The sequence below is a fragment of the Strigops habroptila genome, chromosome 3, assembly GCF_004027225.2.
Source record: "Strigops habroptila isolate Jane chromosome 3, bStrHab1.2.pri, whole genome shotgun sequence".
Taxonomy (NCBI): Eukaryota; Metazoa; Chordata; class Aves; order Psittaciformes; family Psittacidae; genus Strigops; species Strigops habroptila.
Genome location: NC_044279.2, coordinates 18039869 through 18064845, shown reverse-complemented (window position 1 = coordinate 18064845; position 24977 = coordinate 18039869). Strand labels below are relative to the sequence as shown.

Sequence of the window (24977 nt, the reverse complement as noted above, 5' to 3'; positions counted from 1 at the left end):
GTTTAGGAGATGAGGAATGAGACTTAGTGGCTTAAGACAGGCAGCTAGTAAACTAGCATCTCCTGCATGGCTTCCAGTTGCCACCCCACAACAGTGCTGTTCTATAGGTTTTATGTCATTTATGCTCACCCTGTGCAAGATGCCTTCAATAGCCTTAAATACCTGAATGCACTAAAATAAGTTGAGGAAACTAAATCCAAGTTCGAATGTTTAACTGTTATTTTAAGAATTGTCAAAATACAAGAAGACCCAACATTACCAATAGTAATATGAATGTGGTTTAACTCCTCTTGTTACCCTTTTGTCAATCTCAGTTTACTGATGTACTAATTCTTAACATGTTATTTTCTTAGACCAGCTACAATGTTATTTCAGTATTTGGAAAGGCCTACCTAAATGTAAATAGTGACTAAGGTGCTAAACAACAGTAAAAAAATTAAGTATCCGCCTCTTCACATACACTCTTTGATGGGTATGCAATTTTCCTATGAAGAGATCTGAATCATCCATTATCAATTTCAACTGTCTATGCCCTGGGCCTTCCATTTTTAAAACTGTTTATTTTCTTGGTTTTGAGGAGATAGATTCATGAGAATCTTACCCCCATATGAAAGTATAATTTTTGTTGAGGTACTGGAAAATTATGGAATTTGGAAAGAATTTCAAATTATGGTATTATTTTTTTAATCAGGTCAAACTTAACAATTTAGACATTTCTTAACATGCAGCTCTTAAAGTTTTGTATATATTTGAATATTTTTAGATGTCCACAATCTAATTGGGTGGGTTCACACTATGACATATTAGTCAATGAACTCCCCAGGTTACAGAATTCTGGTGTTAAAGTATAATAAAAATATAAACATCCCATGCAGGGTTTTTTGTTATCTGGGTTTTTGTTTGTTTGTGTTTATTTTTATACTGGAAACAGAATTTATTCCAGAAAACCATGAAATAGATTATTGGAAACTATTATTATTGCCAGAGGTAGAATCTGCTTTTGTTTGCTTATTCAGATTGACAGTTCAGACCTCAAATGGATCAGAATTTAGCTCATATTATAATGAACCGATTTTAAATATAGATTAACAAAGAAAAATTATAGGTCTTAAACATTAATCAGTAAACCAGTTTTACCTCACTAAATCTAAATCTTTCCTGTCCCTAAGTTAGGATAGTAAGATGGGACTGAATGCTAGAAGCACACTGCCCCTCTCCATATGAATATGAGTTAAGAAAAAGGAATCCTGAAAGAAAAGATATCTCTAGAAATCTTATCTGATTTTTTTTTTTTTTACAGGAATTGCAACATCTTTAGAATAGCCCACGCAGAATGGGTATTCATATTTTCTGTAACTTACGAAGCACAACAAAATGTGAGACTATTATAATTCCCAATTAAAATCTGAAAATATATATTCTTAAAGAGAAGAACAAAGCCTGTGTTTCCCTATTTTCTTCCATGGAATTACTTGAGATGTTCACAAATTATGATTTCAAATTAAACATTTTACTCTGAATTATTTTTTGGGTAAAATGTGGTCTCTTTTCAGGCTGCATGAATTGCTGAACATCAGCAGAACCATTATTGAGCATTCAGGACAGAGGAAGGCACCTAATTTCTTTAGGGTGGTTCTTCAAGTTTCTGCCAGCTCCTTTCAACATAAAGCCTACAAAAATTGCAAAACCTTCACTAGCATTTTGGATTTAGGACTTGAAGATCGATTACTTGCCACAAAGAAGTGTATTTTGATAAGGATGATGGAGAATAGAATGAGTGTGGTTCAGTACATTGGTACGACAAAGGTGCGCACAGCTTTGAAAAGACTACTAGTTGAAGCAATACTAATACACAAGAGGACTTGCATATTACGAAGCAATAGCATGGCCCCACTCTATTTAGGTTCCTCAGTTTCACGAGGATTTTATTTCTATTTAGCTTCCTCAGTGCATGAAGGACTTAAGACATGGGGCCACAAAGACCATCTCACCACCCAACTTGTAAGCTTGTCTTGAGCTACTATTCTTTTCCAACACAATAAGCATAAACATGACTTCTAACCTCTCTGAGACTTAGGACATCCAACTCACATGCTGACTTGCTTGTCAGAAAAGGATCTAGTTCCAGTACTGCAGTGATTTTGACCCATTTGTAAATTATGATACTTTTCGTAATTAGAGCAATGGAAACTCTGTGCAGAGCATAAAAATGTCTTGAAAGCCATGGAAATAAACTGGTTGAATCTAGGTCTTAAGGTACAAATCTATAGAGTGTACACATAGCTATGACATGTCAAGAATTGGTATTTTCTCTCATAATTAATGCTAATACTACTGAGAAGAGTATCAGATTAATACAATAATATTAGAAGGCTCAGTTAAAGCACTGGACTATGACTAGGACTGATCCTGTAGATATGCAGTTAGTTGCATTAGAATGAGATGTTAATTATGAGTAACCTACTTCTGGTAGTTCATATGCACAGTCACACAGCCAAATATCATGACTTTTTGATCTTAAAATATCTGCAGGGGATATTCTGCAAAAGGTGTTCACGCTCTGCCCATTCTCAACTTGACATATAAATATTAAAGGTAGAACATATAAACATTTTAAGATACAAAAGGTATTTCAGGTTATCTTCCAATCATGATAGTGGTCTCAGAAAACTTTATTCAAATAGCAATTTCAGGACAACCCTACTGAGACCTGAGTTAGTTTTAGAGGACTCTGTGATGCATAATGCTAGATGAAGCAATGGTCTCAGAGCTCATGAAGCTCTAACTGGATGACAGCAGGAGTTAAAGAATACAGATGGTTCTTAGTAACAATAAGGATAGTGATTTTCTTAAACCACATTTCTAGAAATCCACAAGAAATTCAGAGTGAGGATGGCTGAGGATGATATGCAAGAGAATCAGGCTGAGTTCATGCTCTGTTTTGCCATGTAAGTATTTGTGAGAGCCTTTTTTGCTGCTGGTTAGGTCTCTCACAATGCAGTGGCAGGCATGCCATCATGAAGAGGGCCACACAGAAAAAGAGAAGACAAAGAAGACATTGGGACTCACAGTTGTGCATGTATATGGACTTCGAAGCAAGGATGCATGCCTGGTGCCACAGATTAAATATAGCCAAAGGTTCTGATTCCCCAACAGTCTTGGCTATGAATGACAGAAAATTCAGGATCATAAATTCGTGCTTGTTTCCAAAAGCTATTGTTTGGACTGAAGGGATACATCAGCCTCCTGAAAAATACCCTCTTTAATCTTGGTCTGTATGTAGTGTTTCTGTTACAGTTAGGACAGTGAAGGAACTCGGTAGATGAACTGCTGACAAGTGAATTTAATGCATCTGTTTCATAAGTTGACCACTTCTGACAAAAGGGAAGAAGGAAACTTAATTTGGCATGGCATGCATGCCTGCATCTTTCTACTGCTCTAATTTGGTGCTTCCTGAAAGCTTATTTTGGTGGGTATTGTGTCCTGGAATGACACGGAACTAGAACTAGTGGAATGACAGAAAACTTCCAAAACCAGCTTAACCAAATAAAATCAGCTGACCTGTGGAGATGTGAAATGCACATTTAGAAACACTCAGAGCTGAAATGTAGGCGAGGCTAAGTACAGGTGTGCCAAGCTTATATGAGTATCTAACAACAACATAAATATCACCAATAAGGACATTTATAAATAACAGTATTTTTATTTTTAAATTACTCTGAATTTCTAAACCTCTTAAAATATTAACTCAGGACTCCTAGACTCACTAAGGTAGGTAGCTAAATAATGTTAATCTTCTTTTTACTGCTGGGGAAACTGAGGCAGAGAGGTTCAGTGACTTACCCAAGGCCACAGAGGGAGTCACTGTCAGAGCCGGGATTAGAGCTCAGGAGTTTCTGGCTCCCAGTCCCAAGCTCAGACCACTAGACCATGGCCTCAGGACATTTCCAGCTGGTCTTCAGTCTAAAAAAAAGTAAATTCTCAAGTATGTTACAAATATGTAACATAGATATATTTCTTTTTTACTTTGAATGTAATGGGATGAATGAGAACACATTGCTTATAAGAAGTCAGTGATGAAAGCAAACCAGTACTTTTTATCTGTTGCCTTTATCATACATATGTGTATGATAAAGCTCTGCAGAGAAATCTTGATTTAAATTGCAGCCAATAAAAAAGGTTATTGTATTTTTCAGGGTAATGAACAAATTGCCTTTCCAACCCAGCCACCATGACATTTACGTTAATGGCAAAGAATGCTATGTTGCTCTGTGTGTAAGTAAACTCTATTAAGAAAGTCACACCCCTTGGTGAAGCTAGATCCTTAATAAATTTTACTAGCTAAGCACTGAGCTCCATGTCACAGTAATTACGCCTTTTATCCACTGTGAGCTTTCTCTTAGCTTCTTCCTACTCCTTAATTTCCCACTTCAGCTAATTTAGCAGTAAAATCGCAAAGGTTTTAAAAGGTTAGCTACTGAGGAACTGGCACATGAATGTTCTGTTAAGCTCCATGCATTGAAATCACATCACGTAGAAGAAGGAATTAATTAAGTAACAATTAGGTAGTGATGGATCATTGACAACATATATACACTTTGGTGCTAAAATTAATCTCCCCTGTAAATCCAATACATTATGTATACTCCCATCTATATCTTAAAAAAAAAGGCATATCTTCTGGCACTATTGAAGCTACATACTATTTTTAAAAATCATATCACTTTTTTAAAGAATTGTAAGAGTAATATGAACAGCAAAAGGAGAAGAAATTTTTAAGGTGGGTGATTTTAAAGTGACTGTAGAGACATTTGTTATACAAAGGTACTTAGTATGTTGAAAGTGCTAACAATTGTGTAATATTCTCTTGCTATCTTCTTTTACAAGGTGCCATACTGTTTCCTTGTATCGACAGTCAGCTGCTTAATACATAGATTGGCAGTTAGCCTGGTCAGTCCTCAATTCTAAAAGCCTCTTAGCAGATGAAAAATCTTTCTTTGGTTCATTCACACCTTGTAGAAAGGATGACAGGGCAGAAGCGACATCCAGATCCATTTAAAGTATACTTTGAGCCTGACTTTACTTTGCCTTGCACCTTGTGTAGTCATTTATAGCTGTGCAAAGTGAGCACAAAATGGATATAAAACACTGCTACCCACGTGAGGGGAGAATTCTGATTTGGTTGCATTATTTCCAGAGGGGATCACAAAAAGTGCCAGGCGGTGAAAAAAATCTGGCTTTGCATAGGAAGTCTACACAATTTTGACACAAAGCACGAAGCAGCAGCAATGCTTCCCAAACTATTCACAGAAATTGTACTTCTGCTTTGGAGCAATGGGTAATTTCATCTGCTGTTTGCTTGGTATTTTCACAGAAAACATACTAAGTATTAGACTCATCTACAGAAAATGAATCATATTTCTTCCTTTTTTGGGGGTAGAAGCATATATAACTGTCAGTCCTAAAGTATATTCCCCTGTGAAAAGGAACTCATGTTCTACATAAGACCTCCACTAGTTCTACCTTCCCACGTGCCACTTCTAAACCCGCTACTTAAAAAGTTACGCTTCTACACAACCTCCTGGAAACAGTGCGAAAGCTGGTATTACCACAACAGCTGGTCTCAGTCCATCAGAGTTCAATACTGCTCTGGCTTTAGTATGGGTGGCAAATTATTGTCTCAGCATTTACCAAACAGTGGTATCTCTGCTGTATGATCTATCACCGCTTGATAATGCAAGACCTGCTGCCAAGTATCTTCAAGATATAACCTAATATTAGCAGGAAAGGCCTGCAAATATTAGATTAACAATGTGTGTTAATGAAATTGCTAGTTAAAACATTAAGGACCTAATCTGGCTGTCACTGGAGATGTGGTCAAGAATTTTTTCTATTTCATAACAGACATTTCATGTATAATAATTGATTTGATATGTTTCGACATTTATTTTGCCATACTACCTGCTGGCCATTTTCCTGGACCTTCCCAGCAGGAAATTCTTCCTGTTGCACTTAGCTGCCATGATGGGCCTGGCAACTCAGGTGTGTTGATTAAGAGCAGAAACAGAAATTACTTGACTGCACCAGCAGCTGTTGCCCTAAGAGTACTGATACAGTAAATAATATCTCTTGGTGTTTCTGTTAGAAAAATTCCTTTCTTTTAATCACAGTCATGTACTTCATAGAGTCATCCTAAGACGTAGTTCCCAAACCTAATAAATACCATTGTCCAAAGCTTACCTTTCAACGAAATGGATAAAGAACAAATGAACATTCTTTCTAAGAATTATTTATTTTTAATATTTTAGTAATTGGAGTTTCTTAGGTGCCTTCCAACCCCCCCCCCCCCCTTTTCTTCAGCTCCCCTCTTCCTCGCCCCTTCTGGATTCAGTGCTTCTTTAAGTATTCTGAGTTGCTAGTCTGGCTTGACTGAAAAGTACTGTGTGTTTGTTGTGTGCCTGCATGTGTGATACCAACTGTTGAAGAGTGCTTGATGTTAGATGAGGGCTTATGCTCAGAGCTGTTCTACAGTTGGCTCTCTGGCAGAATCTCTCCTCACCAATGACAATGATATCTCTGTGTGGGGGAGAGCCTGTTTTACAATATTACACTTGCCATGGCCTTAATTTTACTGATGGGGCATGATTATGATTTCATTTACGTTAATCAAATTCATGAGTCACTCCATTCATGTCAGTAGCATTAAAGAGCTATACAGACAACTGAGAGTTCAGAATCAGGCTTCTGGTGTTTAATCTGAAAGGATATCTGAATCACTTTATTAAAGATAGATAGTGAAGGCTAGATCTTTGCTTTCTTTGCATTACTCAGTCATGAAACATCAAACAAAGAACTACAATGACAGCTGGCAATGTGTCACAGTACATGGGTTTTCTGTTTACCTCGGGTATAGAAAGTACCCCTGAATTAATGAGATTAAGGATAATATTTCAAGTATGACAAAGTTATTGTATTAGGTCTCCTTGCCCTGGAAAGTTGGCATTAATGTTTCAAAAATTTATTTCCTTCCTTTGTTTTTTTTGTGCCACTCTTACTTAACTTGAATGCAAAACATCTAAACAATGTTTAAATAAGACCTCAGATACTGTGTAAAGTTTTATAGCCCTGTCCATAAAGAATATCATGTCTGGTAAATACAGAAGCATCAAAACAATGATCACAATTCATAAAGTTTGTTTTGTAGGTATCATCTCATAAAGCACTAACAAATCATTCATTTCTAAAAAGTGAAAAACATGTTAACTTTCAAATATATAGGCATTCTAAAACAATAAAAGGTTTTGTACTGGTGTCTATCTCCTGCTCAGACAGAGAAATTGTGCAGGGGATGATGAGCCTTAATTTAGTCCTCACTGATAAGTACCTTTAAGACTAAATATTCTTTAAATTGCACTCATTTAAATTACACTCAAGCTCCATGTAAATCTAAAAAAAAAAATAAATTATAGGGGGAAAAATCATTCAAGAAGTCTAGCAAGCTATCAAAAAATTGCTCTATTATACTTCTGCAGGTTTTTTTCCATTTTTAAGTCAAAGAATTGTTGGCATTTGAAAACATTTTCTAGAAATCTGTTTGCTACAGGCCCTAGGCCCTAGAAACTATTACTGTCATGTATACTTTTAGCTACACTACAAGCACATGCCCCAAGACACCAAATCAGAGAGTTGTGGGGTTTATCAACAAACCAGGACCAAAAGGAAGATGAATGAAAGGATCTTACTATATTTTCTATGTGTCTCACTGACTGTCTCACTGAAAACTAAAGATCTGCCTGTGCATCTTGCTTTTCTAGTACAGTTGGAATAGCAAAAATATTTTCTCCCCAATTCCCAATGAAAGCTTGCTTTTCATCCTGCTAGACCATGTGTTCAGTTTTATACCCTACAGTTCCTCAGCATAAGAAAATTCTTGTATAGTGAAGCAATAAGACACTGTCTTCAGGCTGAATACATATACTAGTTAAACCACTTGTGCCTTTTAAGAAAACCTTGATATAATTTCCACCCTTGGTAACTGTGGGAATTACACATTTTTCTTGCCTTTGAGATAACACTGCTATGTATTTCAGTATGCACAGTTGGGCACATAGCTTAATTATAAGGCAACAGACTTTACCTATCTGTGCCAAAAAACAATTAGAAATCTCACTCCTTGTTTTTCAATAAACTAAAGTGAATGAGAAACTGAAGAAATGTAGAACAGAGGAGTAACCTACCGTGGTTGTCTTTATCCGTCCTCCTGGTTGTGTACAGGTCCAGCCTGATTTATTGATTAGCAAATCACAGCCTTCTCCTTCTAAACATGGAAGCATTTCACACCACTGTTTTGTTTTGATAATTCGTGCTATGGAACAGAAAAGAAAAAAAACAAACACAACCAAAAACAATTGGCATGAGAATTCATATTTCACTTATCGCTAAACACTTTCTCATTTGCATTGTCTATTTTCATCATCTGATAATGCAGCCACAGGTTATGATGTAGACAGCCCTAGGCAATTTAAAAAATTATTTACAACACCTGCTGTGCCAACAAATTTCGTAATACAAATAGAACTTAAAACCCAACAATAGCCCAAAGGAGAGCTCTGTTGTAAATCAAAAGAACATAAAAGTTAGCTAATTTTCTAATTCCATGCTCCTTATAGTCAAGGAAATATTGTCGGGGTGGCTAACAACTGAATCCTTTGTGTTAGACTATAAACCTGAGCAGACACTCCTTCTCCTGAAGTGCTTACAGTGTAAATAGACATGAGACACACAGTGAAGAGATTAAAAATATAATAAACAGTTAGAGGTGGTCAACAAAATGACAACAATTGTGGAACTCTGTGATACTTGCAATGGTAGGGCCATAGAAAGGGGCAAAAACCAGGAATATAAGAAGGACTGGTGCTGAATGAAGTAAAGGTTGGGAAATCATGAGTTAGGAGACAATAAGCAGAGGGAAAAGACTGGTACAAATACCCTTTTGCCCCATAACTGCAAGGGAAAGAAGTCTAGTCAGGAAGGTCCCTAACTGTCTGACAGGTAGTGTGTTGTGTGTTTTGTGGCTCCTCTTAATGCTTGCACCTCTGGGAAGCTGGGTCTGCAAAATTTCCTCAAGGTCACACACTGCAAGTAGTCTTGTAACAACAGAGCTCTGACTGCATTAAAGTAGATGCAGATGAGCTGTAGGGAGATCTTTTCTTCAAGGCAGGGAGAAAGGGGACTTTAATTCCTGTAGCCTTCTTTATGGATTATACTACTTCTTTTGAGTTCACCTCTGTAATATCTGGGCTTCTTCTCATAGAATATTAAGCAATATGACTAATATCTAATATTTTGTTAGTCTTTCACTCTCCCCCTGTACGCAAAATTGTAGGGTGAAGTGTTTGGGATACTTTTTATAAAATGCATGTACAGAGAGAGATGCACTCACTTGCATGGTGCCATATATTCATTATAAACAAGGTAAGGTCACCCAAACAATTCATCTTTTGTTCAGATGGTAAGGTTCACTGTCCACAGAAAATAGTACTCAGTTCCTTCAGAGCAATCCTGGGCTAGGCTATAAGAAATCTTCACCACCTCGATTTGTACGTAAGTATCCTAGGATTCAAGAGCAGAACAAGTTCCACAGACAGAACACAGATTGCCTTCCTCTGTGTTGATGCTTGACACCAGTACAAGTGGTATATCTTCAACTGTCATGAGCCCAACAAAAAGAGAACTGCAAAAGAAATACTTAGCAACATAAGTGTACAAGAAGCTTATGATGCTCCAAATTAACTTTGGGTCCACAGACCTTGAAAGCAGGCATTTATACCCACTGGCAGCTGCAGCTCTTTATTCTCACCTGAACGTGTGATTCAGCCTCCCTATGCCCCTGACTTCCTCTGTCTGGAACTGGCATTGGAATACAATTCCCAATGCCACCAGATCATGGCAAGAATAAAAGTGTAATTTAAAGTCTTTTAATAAAATCCTTTCCAATATTTTGACACAAAACAACTCGTGTCCTCAGTCCTGATACAATTGTTGGTAAGCTCCAGGAATTTAACAAACACTGATATCTTTCAGTGGAAACTCAGTCTGAAATTCATATTAAGATTTTCAATATAAAAACCACTTTAGCTCCCAAATGTCAACACACGAATTTGCACTGTTCATTAGGCAATATATATATATGTACGTATATATCTCACTGGAGGAATGATTCCCAAACAATTTTCATAACTACAATTTTTTGAAGCAAATCCACTAAGCTTTTATAGCACATAATATACAGAAATCTGGAATTTGCTTGGGGTCCACAGGTACCGCTCTACAGAGAACTGGATCATGTCAGTTTTTGAGGCTAACATCTCATTTGTAACAGGTAATAGCTTCATCCCTTCTGAGTGAAGGTGTGCATCCAGTTGCAGGTTTACAGAAAAAGCTCAGTAAAAATATTAACACGAAACCTCATCCATTTGCAGGTGTACATATTGCAATTCACGTACCAAAATGGCTATTTCTAGCAATATTTCAACAATATGAAGGATCACTAAAAGACTGAATAGTCAGTTAAAACAAAAAATATGTGCTATATTGCCTTTACTATCTCAGGTCGGATGTTTTCCTGGAAAGATAATTTGAACTAATCTTTAAAAAAATATTTCCCTCCTCTGTGAATCACTCTCAGTGTTTGCTTTGTTGTTGTCTCAGAATGCAGCTACTGGTAATATTACAAATATATGGAGTCCAGGCTCTGGGTATTGGCTATATCCACACGAATTTAGAAGGCACCAAGAGTATTTCACAGGAGATGAAGTCTAAAACATTTCTGTGTTAAGTGTATAGACTATCTCACGCATTTAGGCCTCACGAATTGGAACAACTACTTCTCTGGGGAAAAACTACTCAGCCCATATGGTTTAAAGCAAATCAGTATCAAAATGGCTTATTAATTTACTAATGACACATAACCAGCAGCAGTGCAGGATCAATATCAGTAACACAAACCAGACCCTCCCTCGCCAGGTCTCTCCTCCACCACAGATCTTCACAGTTGTTTCATCCAGCTCTTCCTCCTGGCCCTGCTTTGTCTCACAAGCTGCACAAACCCACAGGCTCTTGCATCCCTGCACTCCCAGGCCCTGCTTTCCAAGCCATTTGCCACAAGCAGGCCAGGCAGGCACCCTCGCACTCAGGTATGAGCTGAGGTCTATCCACTGGATAGACCACACTGTTCAGTCAACACATACGGAGCCACAGTTGCAAAAGGGAGGCCTTACTCATGTCAATGGGATTACATCTATTTTTGCATTTCCACTTTTCAGTTTGTCCATTACAGCAGTGTAGCACAGTGAAGCTAAATACTTAACATCGGGAGCGAGCAAAGTATACAATGGTTTTATCAGCATAGTAACAAAGAATTTCTATCAGTAATTGAAACTGAGTTACACTAGCCAAAGCAAAGGAATACACTGTATTTCCTGAGGCAGTATAGTTGCCTTTTTACCATGTATATTCACCAGGGGTGAAATCCAGCCCTCTGTGCACAAGACAGCAAAAAGCCTACCAGATTCTTCAAATCCACTCCAAGCTCCATTATGAAGAACTAAGTGGCACTTAAATGATACATAGGTTTTGTGCAGACCTTCTGTAAAGAATTGAATTTCATCTTAAGAATCTGAGCTGATACTACTTTGCATCTCTTAAGAAGAGCTGTGCCCCTTCACTTAAACTGAAATTAACAGGAACTGACAGTGTTCAGCACAAGGTAGAATTGCTTTCCCGAGTAATACCATTTGAACTGGAGAACAACTGGAGTCTGTCCAAGGGTTTTTCATACAAACAGTTCTGAGTTGTTGCAGGCAAGCAGAGGTTATACAAACACGACACCAAGCTACTCACCAAAGTGTTCTTCATTGTTTTGTAAGACCAAGCAATTTGCAATGGATTTTGAATTATCAGTAAAATAAATAAAGAGAAGTCTGTATTCCTGATCAGTACGGCCCAGTTTAAGACTGTTCAACTGATTAGTGCTTCAGAACACCACAGATTATTTTCTGTTAAATACTGCAACTAGAAATGTTTTGTCACTAAGCTTCTCACCTGGTTTAACGGTGTATATATGCTTTCCTATAGAAAATCAGCTTTCTTTTCTGTACTTTCTTTCCTCACATTCACTCTACACTCAGGCAGTTATCAATTACAGCATCTCTAGCTAATCTCATATCTGAAAATAAAGAGCTTTTTGTGATAGCAAAAAAGTGAGATAAATCTTGTTCAGCAGCAGTAAATGCAAAAACTTACAGCCATCTAAAATATGTTTGATTAAAACACTCAAATAGCTACGGCTTGTTTTCTCATATTTTTTCAAAATGTTGGAGAATGAACTTGGAAATAAAAGTAAAAAAAAAAAAATTTTTCCTCAAATAAGAATATTGATTAAAATAGCATTTGGATACTGAGACTTATGATTTCAGAATACATCGTGCTCCTATGCATAAAAGGCGGTGTATGAAACGAATATTTACAAATCATCATGAGAACCACGACACCAGAATGTAAATAAAGTAAAAAAAGATGGCTCAGTTGATGTTTATCAATCAATTCCAGATACCTGAAGTAGTGAATGGAAGATTCTTTGCAGGGGGGAGTAGGAAAATCTTCTCCTAAGCCTAAGCAGAATATTCCATTTTGAAACATGCTTCTTAAATGAGAGCTTATCTCACCTATAGTTCTTACAGAATGATGTTCTCCTTCACTTTTGTGGTTTTTTTTTTTTTTTATTGATAACTTGTAGCCCTTAATGAAGGATGTAGAATATGAATTGGAAAAAATATTTCCTTTTTGATTTTCATACATTTTTTCGCTGTTGTTTTCCTTCAATTTTGAGAAAAGCTGCTAAGCATAGCCTGTAAAATGCCTTTAGATTCATCAGTTTAGATGTAGGTAGACAAACCCTTTTATCCTAGTGTTCCAATTTTGCCCTATTAACTCTAAACAGGATCCACATATTTTATAATTAATCACTTCCAACTGATCCCAACTGTTTTCATCATCCCATTCCTCTCCCAGCCTCTCTGCTCTCTTTACCTCATGTTTTTCCTTTTTGTTTTTTCTGTTTTGTTCAGCTGTAGCCTTTTGTTCCAACCATTTTTCCCCTCTGCCTGATTCAGTACATATATACTACCCACCTATCAAAGATCCCAGCACACTGTGCAGAACTTACTACGTTTATGTAGTTTTACATATGACTGGTAAGTGCTGTTCACTATCTCCATTTTGCACAGAGGCTAATCAACTTGTCCAAGAGCACACAGGAAATTTGTTGCAGAGCTGGAAACAAATACTTATGAGTTCTTAGTGGTCACCGGACTGGAGATTTTCTCTGTCTCATTTTCCCGCATTAGAGCATGCTTTAATATATATAACAAATTAAACAACAGCAACAAAAATATGCAAAGTAATGGGCTTTTAAAAACATATATCAGTTAAATTGCAGCAGCAGGAAGGAGGCCAGCAGAAACACAAACTGAATCACAGTAGTCTAATAAGACATTGCAATCATGAACTGTCTTTAAAGCAGCAATTTGACTGTAATAGCGTGTAAGCCCCAAATGTTAATCTTTTTTACTATACAACAAGGAAACATCACAAACCTTGGGTACCTTTTACAGCAGTCATTCTGCTCCACTTAAAAAATTGGAAGCAGTGCTAATTCACGAAGAGTTAGCTCGTCTCAATTATTTACAGGGCATCTAGACCAAAGACCGTTTAGTTCTAAGAAAAGCAATACAGCAATTTCTAGATGTCCATTTTATCATTTAGCTCTTGCTGTCAAGACTGGGAGGGACACTTGAGCTGAACTTGAGAAATATATGGAAAAAAGTAATTTCTTGCAGACTACAGAGGCTACAAATTGAGAACAGGTAACCAGATCAAGAGTAAATGCCTGAATGACTGGGCAGAGGCTTTTCCTGCAGCTGACCCCAATCATATTTCCAGTAAGGGAGAAATTTTATTGCAACCCCCAAGTTGAGAAGACACCTTCAATAGTGACCTGTTTGGTTTACTATAAACAGTGCAGACTGCACCATGCACAACATGTATTTGGGAGGAGCAGGATAACATACAGGAGATGGTCTCCAAATTATGCAGTCATTCATATCATCCCAAATTAGGACTGCCTAAGGGGCACTCCTGCCAGTTACATGAATGGTCCCTAGGAATTCTGCTGTGGCATAACAGTCTGCCGTATTAAGATGTGTGAATAGAGGAATTTATGTAGTAAACCACAGTGGCATAGGTTTATTTTAAACTACTGCATTTAGCAAGGCATTTAGGTAGCTATTTAATTTTAAGAAGGTACCCAATGTTTTGCTGCATCTTAAGAATCTGTAAAATAAATATACACTGACAGCTTAGAACGGAGAAAGTCCAAAGGTATTCCACAAATCAGAAATTGTTATTAATACATCATAAATCCCCAGAACACAAGACAGAGGATAAAAACCACAAACAAATAAAAACCCAACCAAAACAATTAAGCAAACAAAAGCTGAAGTACAACCCAGATTCTAGGAGCACTCTAATGAAATTCAACAGCTCTTATCTTCTTTCCTGTTTGTGTCTCCAAAGAGCAGAATTTCCTCTTTCCAAACAATAAATAAATAGGCAACCAGTGAAAATAAGCGTATAAGAGTAAATGCACAGGAACACAAGATATCTGACCTTTTTGTAGTGAAGAAACAAGCATGTATCTACCTGCCCTCTCTCTCTTCGGTTCTTTGAAAACGTTAATACTATGTGACTCAGTGATCTAGTGATATGTATCTTAGATTTGTCTACATCCAGATGTTCAAATATTTGTATGACAGAAGCACAACCCTAAAATGGAAAGTGTCCTAAAAATCAGCTTCACAGTCAACTTACGTCTGTTTCCATTTTAAGTTTTAAGGGCCAGTTTTCTTCTGTTTATAATTGCTCTCATTTGAAATTGTAGTATCTCTCCGCATTTGTTCTCAACCCCTTAGCCTTTCACTGGCAGTTACTACAATTGCTTACATGGAAAAGTAATACAGCAAATAGTGCTTATAAAGCAATCTATAAAAAACAAGAAAAAAGAAAGCCAGTATCATTTACCTAATCTCACAAGGGTCACAACAAGCACCCTGATGGTGGTAATAAATAATAAATAAAGATTAAATCTACACATTGAATTTTATTTAGGTACAATTCATGTGCTCATAGTCTCTTCTAAGTTGGTGGTTGGTGGTATATATTAAAATGCCAATGCTTTAAATAGGCAACCTGGCCCACAACTTTGCCCAGGATTTCAGCACTTGCCTGAATATCCAGTGATGTACATATTCACTGGTTTTCTATCTGTGAATGATGTACTGCTTCATTGTCTGTGGGTAGTTAGTGCTTTCTGTCTAATAAGAGATGCTAATTGAACACCTACCCCTAGAGAAAGCCTTTGTCAGGACTCAGTGTCTTCTGCTTCTGTCCCTTGCTGTTCTGCTCTGCTGTATTCAATTAGTGTGCTGGAAGCAAAGTAAAAATTACTAAAAATCTGATCTGTGATATGCCAGCAAAGAACCCTTCAGAGATCAGGTTTTCATCACATTTCACTTTGCTGCCAGCACACTGAGAACAGCAAATTTAACTGGAGAGGGACAGCAATTTCAGACCCAAATAAAAGAACCGTAAAAGATAGAGACAAGGGAGGGATATAATGGAAAGTAATAAGAAAACAGATAAGAGAAAAAAGAAAAAAGAATATGGCTAGAACAGAAGGAAAAAAAGAACAAAGTCCAGCTATACATACTAGCTACTGAAGCAGATGACAAAGGTCAAAAACTTGTGCAACTTGTTCCGTGGAGTCAATAGGCCAACTGGGTAAGTGAAGGCTGAAGACCAGAACTGTTTGTTGGTTTTTTTTCTCCTCTTAAGTACACCAATATCAGTACACCTAATACAAGGAAGGTACTGCAGTGGAACACTATGTTTACTGTGATTAAAAGAATAATGTGTGACTATGTTATACAGGGAAGGGTGGGAGCTGTGGAAGAGGGAGGACCCCAAGAACTTCTAGCTATGAAGCATGTGAACATATCAAGGTAACCACTGCGTAGACAGCGAAGCAGGAATTTAAAGAAGGAAGCCACAGTAGGAATAAAATATGCTCTAGGTTATACGGTAGACCGTGATGACTGCCATGGAAAGAAGCTGGGAATGAAAGATTATGAGGCTGGTAGTAGAAAGATAGTGAAGGAAGGATGTCAGGAAGGTTGTAAATCAACCTTACAAGTGTCTGAAAACTAACTGAGCCTCAGTGTCGATACCCATAGATATGGGTGATAAAGGATTCCTGGACACTTCACCTTACCTGCAGCTATACATTTGACTGGACCATATCTGATTCTGTACTCACGAAACACACACTAAAATGATGGCCAAAGATCAAGCACCTTCTTGGGACTCTAGCTGTGGAGTGCTCTTGTACACAGGCTTACTAGGTATGTTTAATGAACTCTGCACTTGCTTTGTAAGGAGAAAAAAAAAAAAAGGAAAAGAAAAAAAAATAGAAAAAAAAAAAACGGTCTTCACTCCTTTATTTGACAAGTGCTTTTGCATGGATGAAGCAGTAAGAATCAGGAAGTGAGACTCCATGCACACGACAATTGAAATCTGTTAGCCTTTAATATTTTTGAAGCTATTTCTAGGAATTTTAGTTAATGTTCTCCATGTGCATTCAAAGGACAAGCATTTAGCCAAGTGGTTCTCCTCGAGATCTTACTGCTTTTGGTACTTTCCAAGCATTTGCACTGCTGCTGTGACATGGCGGTGACATTTTATTGTGCACTGAAAGAGATAATAATTCAGCTGTTCTCAAGTACAATGGGCTTCCTTTGTCAACAACCACAGCAATGGGAAACTTTGCCCTTCTTTTGTCACATATGTAAGAACAGAACATGCAAGCAAATTGAGTTGAAATGAGTTCGACTAGCACAGAAGGAGACGAACAGCTGCTGCTATGAGAACAATTAAAAGTATTTGAAAAGGAAACTCAGCAATGAGGCTGTACTTATCCCATATCCCCTGTGACTTCCCCCTATTTCACATGACTAGATGCTGTGTTACAGTAAACTGTATGTTCTTTGGGGTATGCCTGTGACTTCTTCTTTTGATCAAACAGTAAAAAGAGGCTATAGTTATGCTGGGAATTTTAACACAAATCAATGCTACATAAATGAAAATTAAGAAAAAAATTAATAAAATGAGTGAAACATGAAAAAAAGAGAAAGGAAGACAACTATATAGTATCACCTTCCACAGTGAGAATAAAATTTATATAACTACTTGTGATTCTTTTGAAACTTGTCTTCTTCAATATTACTGTGTCAATGCCCGAGGAAACTTGCCACAGTGAACTGCAATGACCTTTAGACAGCTTGGAAACTGGCCTATTCTCACGACTTCTGGTTTCATTAGCCAGTGTTTGACCAATGGAGGAACAAATGTGTTTAAATACAGCAAAGATGTTAGTTTATATAACATGCCCTGAACTGGTACACTGTCCGTGAGAAACCCTGTTACAGGTAGATGTGTTATATCTTGACTTCACAGACAATCACACATGTTTTCAGACAGCAGTTCGACATCATGATTAGGTGGAACATGATTTCCAACTGACAGATAAAAATGTAATATTTTTATGATGTAGCTTTTCACATACACATAAAGTATTACTGTTCTTTACCCCAAACTTACAAGATCTGAAGCATTTTTCCCCCTTTTTGTACTTAATTTCAGCAAAAACTTCGTAAAATATTCTCTGTATATAAGTCAGTATTTGGTAGAAATTGAGAAAATTACAAATGACTACCATATATTTATAGAAGGTTTTTACTGTTAATTTATTTTTATAATACTGAAAATAATATCAGGAAACAGATATCTTAAAAAGACAAATAATGCAATTTATCTCAAAACCTCAGCTAATGCATGGATGTTTTTGCCTTGTGTATGTAATGCACAGAGGAACTGACTTTTCAAAGATGCATCAGATTCTACTTCATAAACATTTTTCAGATGCTTTATGTAGCAAATATGCTACAGTTCAGAAGAAGCTGCACAAAAGAAACTGTCACTGATTAGAAGGAATAGCCTTTCTTTACCTAACAGGCAATATTTTATTTATTGGAACATATCCAACAGATCTATGAACAGCCACAGAAGGTATTTTAAAGGCCAATAGTCTCCCTGTCTCCTTCACCACAGACAATATAACTTGAAATTTTTAAAATTATGTCTGTGAAATCAGACTAGAGGATTGGTCATGGGGTGAAAAAGCGGCAAATCCTGTCTCTTTCCTAAGGCAGGCAATGCATGTGCGCATATACTACGGCCATTGTGTTTGCAAGCAGGAGTCCTGTCCCTTCAGAAGCAGCACAATGGAACTTGGTTGGGCCAAAGGACATAGTAATAGCACAGACAATATACTCTGACTTACTTTTCTAAACTATGAACTCTGAAAATAAGGTGCCGTAAGCACTTGTGATTCTGCAGCAAGGGCTCACATTGTTAAAAATCAGACCACAGGGCACAAGTCAGTTGACCAGGACAGGTCACTGTGAGTTAAAACTACTTTTTGTATTGCTCTCCTTTATAGGAAACAAGATGGAGTCACACGTTTACAGACAGAACCAATCAGTTACACTAATCTAATCTGATCTTCAACTTTATGAAGGCCATAAAATTTAATCCAGCAATTTCTGTACTATTCTCACAATTTCTGGTTGAGATACTACATATCTTTTAGGAATACTTCCAGTACTGGTTATCAGAGAATACTCACATTTCTACAAACTCTTAAGGCAGCTTATAAAATTCAACAGCAAAAGGCAAAACTCCTCAGTTCTATAGATTTTAGTATTACTTCTATGGGACTCCTATTTAACTTTCATAGGAGTATACTTATCTTCCCTTACTAAACGATTGAGTGGTCTGCTGTTAGCTCTAACAAGGACATGTCCCTGAGAAAACATTCAGTGTTCCTAAAGGTCAATCACTGAAATTTTAAATCTCTTGATGATGTCTTTTTTTTTTTTTTTTTTTTTTTTTTAACACTGAGAAACATTGTTTATAGAAGCAATGGAGAAACCTTATTGGAAATATTTATGTTATGTAACAATACAAACAGTATAAGTTTGCAGTCCTGACTAAGGCAAAACTTGCAATGGGTTTCTTGAGAGTTACTCTCAACAAACCGCTACTTGACTGAGCCTGCAGCTTGGAAACAGCCCCTTGCAGATTAAGAAGCCACAGCCATAGCTAGTTCTCTATGCCTCTCTTAAGTACAATACTGAGCTACTTGACAGTTCATACGGCCTCAGCATTTTAAACATACCAAAATAAAATAATCTTCAAGAGGTCTTCCCAGGGAAACTTCATAAATTTTCTATACCTCACATAGCAGCTCTAAAAATGGCCCTTTAAATTATCCTTGTATGCATAATTATATAACCATGTACATATGCATGTATGTATACATCTACTATATTAGGGATAAAAGTTCCTGCCACCACTCCTCTGGAATATTTTATCTCTGGTCAGCAGGATATTCTGTCTAACCACTGTAGTCATATGGGAATAACAGAAATAATTTTTATTAAATTGTAGCATAATGTGCACACTTTCTACTGTTGGACTGAAAAAACACTTTTATAATTTCATCTGTGTTCAAAAGTTCAGAGCCTATTTATACGGCCTAGTTGCTGGAAAGTTAAGTAGTGAATTTACAGCACAATAGACACTTTTCACTAGCTCTGCTTTTTACAGCTTCAGGTGCACTTTCATAGAATCACAGAATCATTGAATGGTTTGGGTTAGAAGGGACCTTAAAGATCACCCAGTTCCAACCCCTTGCCATGGGTAGGGACATCTTCCACTAAACCAGGTAGCTCAAAGCCCCATCCAACATGGCCTTGAACACTGCCAGGGATGGGGCAGTCACAGCTTCTCTGGGCAACCTGTGCCAGTGTCTCACCGCCCTCACAGTGAAGACTTTCTTCCTAACATCTAACCTGAATCTACCCTCTTTCAGTTTAAAGCTATTACCCCTTGTCCTATTCCTACATGCCCTTGTAAAAAGTCCCTCCCCAGGTTTCTTGTCAGCCCCTTTTAGACACTGGAGGGCTGCTCTAAGGTCTCCCCAGAGCCTTCTCTTCTCCACATGAAACAATGCTACCCCTCTCATAGAAGAGGTGTTCCAGCCCTCAGATCATTTGCATGGCCCTCCTATGGACTAGCTTCCAACAGGTCCACATCCTTCTTATGTTGAGGTTATGTTGGTTTTGTTAGCACATTTCTCATCCTGCTACTTTAATAGACAGCTTTCCATGCTTGACCAAGTTTGATAGACCAGATGTCCCCAACTGTAAAAATTGCAGCATGTAGATTAAATCCAAGGATACGGCTAGTAACTGGCTTTCTGCTGGTAGGGAAGAAAATGATCACAGAAAGTTTTTTTAGTTTCTCTTTATTCAAGAAGGGAACTATGTACTTTTTGTTAGTAAACAGAAGATTATTCAGATACCTTATGCCATTATCAGCATATTCTCTACCCTAAAATAATTTGCAAATTCCAAATTTTGGCCAGCTAAGTGAAAAGGTAGCTATTTTAACTATCTTCCCAAGATTCTGAAGTTCACTAACTGTAAAATATTTGAGATAAGGGAGAACTATTTAATGAAAACAGACATAACAGTCTGTTAATATGGAGATCGGCAATTTCTGCCAGGTGGACTAGGAGGCACTATAGTCTGCTGAAAATGTATGCTGCAGAACAGATGTGACAGAGGAACGTAGAAGATGCACACATACAAATTTGCCAGCAAATTCTTTTACTGTGATATGAATGCTTCTTTTTTTTTTTTTTTTTTTTTACACATCTGTAGTGGATGCTTCAGCTTCCGTACTGTTTATTATATATGTATGGTCTTGACTACTTGAATCTGTGTGACCCATTCAAAAACAGACTGCAAAATGCCAGACTTTCTTTCACTTCCAGCTCTGCTTAAGTTTTCTTTGTGGCACTGCTCATCTGAATCATTGCCTGTTTGCTGCTTACAAAACATTCATACTCAAAGCACCATTAGCACAATAGCAATTAACAAAGAGCCTTTTATGCCAACGTGCTACAACTTCATCTCGCACACCCTTTACAGGAAAAAGGTCTTTTCTCTTCTTTCCAGTATCAGTGAAGCACTCATGCCATGTGAAAAGAATGCTTCCTTTCAGCGCAGAGCGGACATGACTGTGCCTTATGTGAATCTACTGTATGTACAACTGAGGGGAGGACTAGGTGACCTAAAAAATCTTTCTCATTTCTAACCTCTATGGAAGTTCATGGTATCAGGAATTGCATATTAACAACCAGATGCAGAATTTTGTGTGGAAACAGCAGAGTGCTTCCACAGGATGTTTTTCTTACTTTTTCCCTGCTGTAAAGGACAGGAAAAACCCTTTTAGGTTTGTTACAAGTATAACTGGCAAAACACAGAAAGGACAACAATTACACTTGAGTCATTCACAGCAGTCATTCCTAAAAATATTGCTGTCACGGAGCAGTAAGTAAGAAGGAGGGAAAACCTGCAGCAGCTACATCACCCTAGAAATTGATGGATTTTGTTGCCAGTACTACATCAAGTTGCCATGCTGGCACTAAGACAAACGCCGAGGTTCCCCATGAGATAAGACTGTTCTTTTCCATGGCTGTAGATGCCATGATCATATTAATTAGAGAAGAACAAAAGAAAGTAGAAATGTTTTATACTTCCTCCCTATAATAATCTATAGGCAATTCCACAAGGCAAAAAAGAAAGTAGCACAGAGCTGGTCATAAAAACACAGAACATGAATCCATTTGCAACAATGACATATAAGCAATATCAAGGCATTTTACAATAATATAAAGATCTAGGATAGATACGAGGATCTAACTGCCCCAAAACCACCTTCAATATCAGACAGTCACAATATTTCCAAATGGCTGAGCTGCACAGCCCTGCGACATGTTAATAAACTTGATCATTCAGTAACAGCTCTAGCATTGTCTAGACTGTTTTACCCTTAGTTCCCACTAGCACAACACACACTGGTAAAAGAAGAAACAAATAATAAAACAACCCCTCAAAGGTTCTTGTGTGCCTTTATTTCCACTGAATAAGCAGGCACAGTACAGCCTGCTGCTAAGCTTTTCCTTACCAGTTGGTCAAAACATGGCTAGACTCTTGGTTACAGCTCCTAATGTGTTGATCAACTGACCCAGAATAACAAAGGCTAAGGGTAAGCAACACAGAAATTACTATACTGGATATCAGACCTGAATCAGTCTAGTCTAACACCCTGCCTCTGCGAATAGCCAGAGGGATGTGTAACAACGCTGCACCAGCCAGCTGCCTCTATTTCTGTATGTTCTAGCAAGAACTGTTCCAAGAATGCAAAACTTAATATGCTCAGATTTGTTTCTCCATTTCTGCTTTGCAAGCTGTTGATTGAGGGGCAAAGGGTGGAAATTGTACATCTCTGAGGAACAATTAACTTCTTTGTTGATCCCCTGAGGTATACCGTAAGCCATAATACCATAAATTATCCCAAGGAGAATTTGTCATAATAGATCTAAATTGATAGCATTAAAAATGTTCATGCATTTGTATTTAAAAGTGCCTCTTTTTTTTTTTTTTTTTTTTTTTTAAAAAAAAGGATTTTGCATTGCCAATTTGAGGAAAAAAAACCCAGTATAATTTTTTTCCATAGTAATACAGAAAACATTGCATTTGCATCACACATTCATCACAGAAGAATTAAAGGCACAGAAAAATAAATATGACAAATCACATTTCCTTTTGCCTAAGATATAATTCAGCATCAGGTCTGTATACATCGTTAACTACTGTGTTTGCCATAAATGCTCCACAAAAATGTGTGAACTTACAGCTGCATCATGGAAAAATAAAACGGTCTTTAATTTTTCCTATTTCACCTTCCTCTATACATTATATGAAAATCATCCACACTGTATACCTTTCCTTGCCTAAAATACATACGAAAAATTGCGATGTGATAGAATCTGCAAGGTTTTCTATTCACAGACAGTACTGCCTGCCTGAGAAGAGGTATGTCATACCCACATCACGCTATTCTCCCCCAAGCCTGATATGAAATCTTTCATGAATAAGCCTGACTTGCTAATACCCTATTCTGTTCCAGACAGCTTCTTAGACAGCACTCAGGTGTGCTGGACCCAAGTGCCTCGTGGTAGGGTGTGAACAATGTGACTCTCATTTATCACCTGCTTCCCAGGGCAAAAACTATATGCAGTGAATGTTTTGTGCAACATTTTGTTGTTGTTGTTTTCTTAATGCACATATATGTTTGTTAGGGAAAGCAAGCCAATGAAACAAATCCTGTAGTCAGAGTGGAAGGTGCTGAGGCTTGTCCTTAATTCTTTTGAAAATTTATTTCAGTCAAAGTTAGGCCATTGACTGCTTTCTTTAGCACAGCTACACGCCAAATGAGGCTGCCAAACGCACTCTTATTCCTGCCCACTCTTGTAAATAAATACATGTTTAATTATATTAACTTCAAGACACTTATCCAAACATCTATTCTCTCAAGCACAGCAGCTCTCAAAATAACTCTCAAATTTTGAAAGAAATCACATTCATCTCCTGCAATTCCTAAATACATCCCAAGTTTCAGGCTCTGCACGGGCTATTCTATTTGGATTCACTGCTTCAGGAGAAAGACTATGACTGCTCTCACCAGGCTCCCTGGCACCCACCTTTAATACTGGACAATTTTAAAGACAAACCCATATATATTCTAATAAAACAAAGTGATAACACTAGGAATATGAAAATAAAATACTTAAAAAAGTTCTGGATCTTAACATTCAGCTTCACACTGGGTTACTCCAGTATCTTATAGCACTTGCGGTGCTAGTGGTCTACCACATTATTTAACAGAGAGGAACTGCCTTAAGGAACTCACTCTATGTATTTTTTATTGATTCTGGTAAAAAAAAACCCCAAGCTATAAAATGAGGAATTGTATCTCCTCAGCAGACTCTCTGGGAACACACTCATATGTTCTTTTACTTTTAATCTTAGAATTTCATATATTTTTTAATGCAGTTCATGCATAGATCATGACAAATGTTCATGCATGCAAGTACATGTGTAGTATATTAATCCTGAGAAACTCCTCTAGATACTATGAATATTCTCCCTATATCAGTAAGTTTCTTTAAGATACAGTCTAAAATGTAAATATGACTTAACATTTTCTGGTAAGGTGATGTAGGCACTGGAAGACAAGCCTGCCTGCTTGTCTCGCAGTGAAGTATGTTGCCAAAGATATGTATCAGTGGAAGACTTCTTCAAGCACTTCAGGATTCATGCTTCAGTCAAAGATAGTAAAACTAGCATGGTCTTAACTCAGACAGTCAACGAAATATGTAATCTGTCATTATAAAACTGACTCATTAAAGCAGAAATAACCTTGAAGAATGATTTTGAAAGATTATTTTTAAGATAATGTAAAGAGAAATGTCTGAATAAAATAGTAGATAAAAATAAGCCCTGGTTAGGAAAAAATCTCTTCGCATTTTTACTGCATCTAACTTAACATCAAAGGCTTAGCGGAAATGCAGTTCTCAATGACTGTCCCACAGTAAGAATCACTGAAGTATAATTCCAAACTTCCCACAACAGTTTTTAAGATTTCTGCTGGTGATTTCTTTTAGCAAGCTACTAGAGCAAGATGTGACTCTAATGGCTATTATTACCAACATAAAAAATATTTGTGCCTTTATTTCAACTGGTATAAACCAGAATAATTTTGCTGAACAAAAGAAATCCATTTACACTGGTGCCAAATCCAGAACTGCTTGTATTTATTAAGTAGTGAGA

At 37.2% G+C, this 24977-nt stretch overlaps 1 protein-coding gene across 6 annotated transcripts in view; it reads right to left on the bottom strand.

The window, feature by feature from the left end:
* Positions 1–24977, bottom strand: part of TAFA5 (TAFA chemokine like family member 5) — a 426817-nt gene that overhangs the window by 68922 nt on the left and 332918 nt on the right. For 4 of the 6 annotated variants that reach the window (XR_003990660.1, XM_030480317.1, XM_030480316.1 and 1 more), the window contains exon 3: positions 8238–8365. Coding sequence is in view for 3 of the 6 variants with exons in the window: in XM_030480317.1 (XP_030336177.1) it covers positions 8238–8365 (128 nt within the window). In the remaining 3 variants the exon portion in view is untranslated. Of the gene's footprint in view, positions 1–3843; positions 3964–8237; positions 8366–24977 lie in introns of all 6 variants that reach the window. The other 2 variants (XR_003990659.1, XR_003990661.1) reach the window with 1 other exon arrangement.